Source organism: Amaranthus tricolor, chromosome 9, assembly GCF_026212465.1.
Source record: "Amaranthus tricolor cultivar Red isolate AtriRed21 chromosome 9, ASM2621246v1, whole genome shotgun sequence".
NCBI lineage: Eukaryota > Viridiplantae > Streptophyta > Magnoliopsida > Caryophyllales > Amaranthaceae > Amaranthus > Amaranthus tricolor.
In genome coordinates this window covers 29,699,112-29,702,638 of record NC_080055.1, presented here as the reverse complement: position 1 = coordinate 29,702,638, position 3,527 = coordinate 29,699,112, and the positions used below count along the sequence as shown (strand labels likewise).

The window sequence follows — 3,527 nt, the reverse complement described above, 5'->3', positions numbered from 1 at the left end:
AAATCTATTTACACATACTACCTCTGCATTTTATTAATAGCTACAATTATTTTCTTATATGAAAGTTTTTTGAGCGAAGTGTAGCTATTTTATTAATAAGATATTTAACTTTGTACCGACTTTCTGGATATCTGTATTAATTGGGCCGAAACACAAACGGTTAAATAAGGTATCCGACTAATTGAGTACCCGAAAATAATTGTCAAACAAAGCATAGTTTTCATAATATCACAATAAAAAAGGATAATATATCAAATTACACATTCAAGCAAGACCAATAAAAGGGGGTAGCATTAAAAGTTTGCTTCAAACCAATACAATACCATTAAATAAAACAAAGGAAATCTTACATATATCGATTAAAATCTGACATTGCTGAATTCCTACCTTTTTAAAGAAAACAAAGCATGGGAAACTAAGTGAAGATATGTAAACATTTTTTTTTTCTTTGAATTTCATTTTCTAGTGTTTGAAACACTTGGAAGGTTCAAATGCAAAGGGACCCACAGTGAAGATAGAGAAAGGCAAAGGCTTAGGTGGTGGGGCCAACTTTTTGTTAAGGAAGAGAAAAGCACCAGAGACTCCTCCATTAAGATTGGTTGCATGGGAACAGGGCCCACCATTCTTGGGCCTTTTTACTAAAAAGACCCTGCATTTATGGGCCCCATAAGTGGTGATGTACTTAGGAGCTTGTAAAAAGAAGAACCCATTTTTGTCTGTTGCTGCTGTCTTTTTTATCATGTACTTTGTGTTCCTGCACCTTAGCTCCACTGTTGCTCCTGTTTTCCCAACAAAAAACAACATATCCCAAAAACTATGAGTTATTTAAATGCAAAATAACTTAAAATTAAGAACCAACTAAATTCAATATTTATTCCTATTTTTACTTATTTTATTATTAAAGTATAGAGTTAAGCAAAAGTTTTCAGTTTTATTTTGAAACTAACATGAACAAATTAATTAAACTACCTCCTTTTTTCAATATTATGAGTAAAAGTTCCAAGCTTCTAATGCTAAATAATACTCATTCTATTTTTTTGAATTTGCATTTTAAGACTTTAAAAAATTTTATATATTTGAATTGTAAGGTACGCACTCAGAGCTTCTCGTATACTAAATTTATAAAAGTTTCAAGTTTTTTTACTTAATTATTTAAATTAAACACTATATGCTTATTTTTTTTTGGATAATACTAAGAAATATATAAGCTCACCGGCCTGGCTGAGGGAAGGGCGGCTAGACAAGAATCAAACTAAGTAACTTTTATTGAAAAGTGTTATTATACTCTTGAACGTATTTGAGGTAACACCCGATTCTCTGTATGATAGTACATTGATGTATTTATGAGTACATTTAGAATGATGTTATCTACCATAATCACATCTTGCAGGGTTTAAACATGGATTATTATAGCATATTCAATCATGTAGTAATTTAAATTTGTTAATATATACAAGTCTACTACCTATTATTTTATTAATGTGGTATTTTGTCTCACATTTGAATTATGTTCAATACTTCCCCTCACATGTGAGTCATATCATACCATGAACCACCGTTGGCTCTAATACTATGTCAAGGAACTATCTCGACCAAAATTTTAAGCTGATGGTTGAGGTCTTAATATGTTATATACTTTAACAAAATTTCATCTAGAAAAAGAGAAAGAAAAGAGACGAACCAGAAAGAGGAGAAGCACCCAAGAGAGTATCAACACCAGCATAAGTACAGTTCTTACAGTAAATAACACCTTCAACAGCTACTAGCTTTCTCGGCGGCATACTATGTGGAGCCAAAGCCGGAGCCGGAGCCGGAGCTTTAGCTGCCGGCTTACTGTATGGAGCTGGAGCTTTACTTGGCGGCTTACTATATGGAGCCGAGAATGGAGCTTTACTTGGTGGTTTACTGTATGGAGCTGGAGCCTTAGCTGGTGACTTGCTGTATGGAGCTGGAGCTTTACTTGGTGGCTTACTGTATGGAGCCGAAACTGGAGCTTTAGTTGGCGGCTGGACAGGCTGATAAGTGGGTGGCTTAGCTGATGAAGTAGGAGGCTTTGAAAGGTTGTGGCGGTAGTGGTGGTGATGGTGGTGGTGAGAGGGGGCTGGAGATGGTGCTTGGTGTGGAGCAGCCGAATAGGGAGCCGAGTTAGCCGTAGTAGAAATGGAGCTGGTTAATGCTATCACTTGAAGAGAGAGGATGAATGCATGGAGAATAGGAATGCTACCCATTTTTGTTTGTGATGATAATACTAGTAGAGAGAAAAAGAGATGGGAATTGGGGAGATAAAGGTGAAGTGCTTCATTTATAAGGGCATTGTAGTTCACTTGCACCATAACAACTTTTACACTATATCAGTATATATTATTTTATGATAATTTATATATTTTGGCTATTATTTGAAAAAAAAAACATATTTAGTTATATGGGATCTTGTTTATTCGGCTTGTCGTATATTTTCATAATATCAAAAATTTATAATTTTTAATTATGTAAACTCAAAATATAAACAATTCGATTAACGTATTGAATTGCGTAAAAATGTGTTTACGACCGAAGGAAGTACGATATTTGCATGGGTGATAGATTAAAACGCTTTATCCTCTAGTCAAAGATGGTCAGTTAACTTTCAAAATCATGATAGTAAAAAAAAAAAATTGTCAATCTAAATAATAATAAAATTAAGGATACGTAAGGAAAAAACAATAAGGGCAAATTATACTTTTACATGGTTATTTTAGGCCAAAGTAGTAATATTGTAAGCAATTTAAAACAGTTAAAAAGAAAGAAAGAAGAAAAATACAACAAATATTATGAAAATTATAGAGGAAATAATTCTTTTTGATTCGCACAAATTTTCATTCATGACGGGTTCACCAGAGACGATCCTAAATCAATAAAATCATCTTTTTCTTAATTTAAATATTTAATTTTAGTTGTTTAATGTATAACACGCCATTTTGAAGATGTCAAAATTGATGTATTAAATATTAAAACACTCAATATATTTTTTAGAAGTGTCACTTTGAACATATTGTCTTTCCATGTTAACTGATATAATCTCGTACAAAACTTAATTTTTTACTTATTTACTTTTTTGCATAACCTACAAAGCAAACCTTTAAACACTCATTTTAAATACACAAGACTTAAAAATATATAAAAAATAATTTCATAACTAGGCACTTTAGCACTTTGCTTATATACATAGTTCATGGAGTTCATGCTCAAATGTCTTCTCCTCTTTCACTATAGAATTGGAAATATGAGTATATTTCGTCCCTATTTAATTTCTTTGTCTTAATTATAAATGGAACTTATTGTACTTAATTAAATGACCATATACAAATAAAAGTATAATTGTTTTTGATATAGATTATTACTAGTAATCATATACTAAATATTATTATTTCAACTTAAACTAGAGAGATCTTTCAAAATTATATTTTACCTTTTTTATTTCTTAAATTTTATCTACTTTAGTTAATTTCCTAAATTCAAATAAGTCCAATGCCACTAAATTAACCATT

General features: G+C 31.4%; 1 protein-coding gene across 1 annotated transcript; it reads right to left on the bottom strand.

Moving 5' to 3' along the window:
- Positions 1-217: 217 nt before the first annotated feature.
- On the bottom strand, positions 218-2,270 carry LOC130823596 (non-classical arabinogalactan protein 31-like). Its single transcript, XM_057688265.1, has 2 exons — positions 1,682-2,270; positions 218-779 (listed from the first exon to the last, which is right to left on the bottom strand). The coding sequence occupies exons 1-2, from the start codon at positions 2,226-2,228 to the stop codon at positions 463-465; spliced, it is 864 nt and encodes a 287-aa protein (XP_057544248.1). The 5' UTR covers positions 2,229-2,270; the 3' UTR covers positions 218-462.
- Between the last annotated feature and the right edge of the window lie 1,257 nt (positions 2,271-3,527).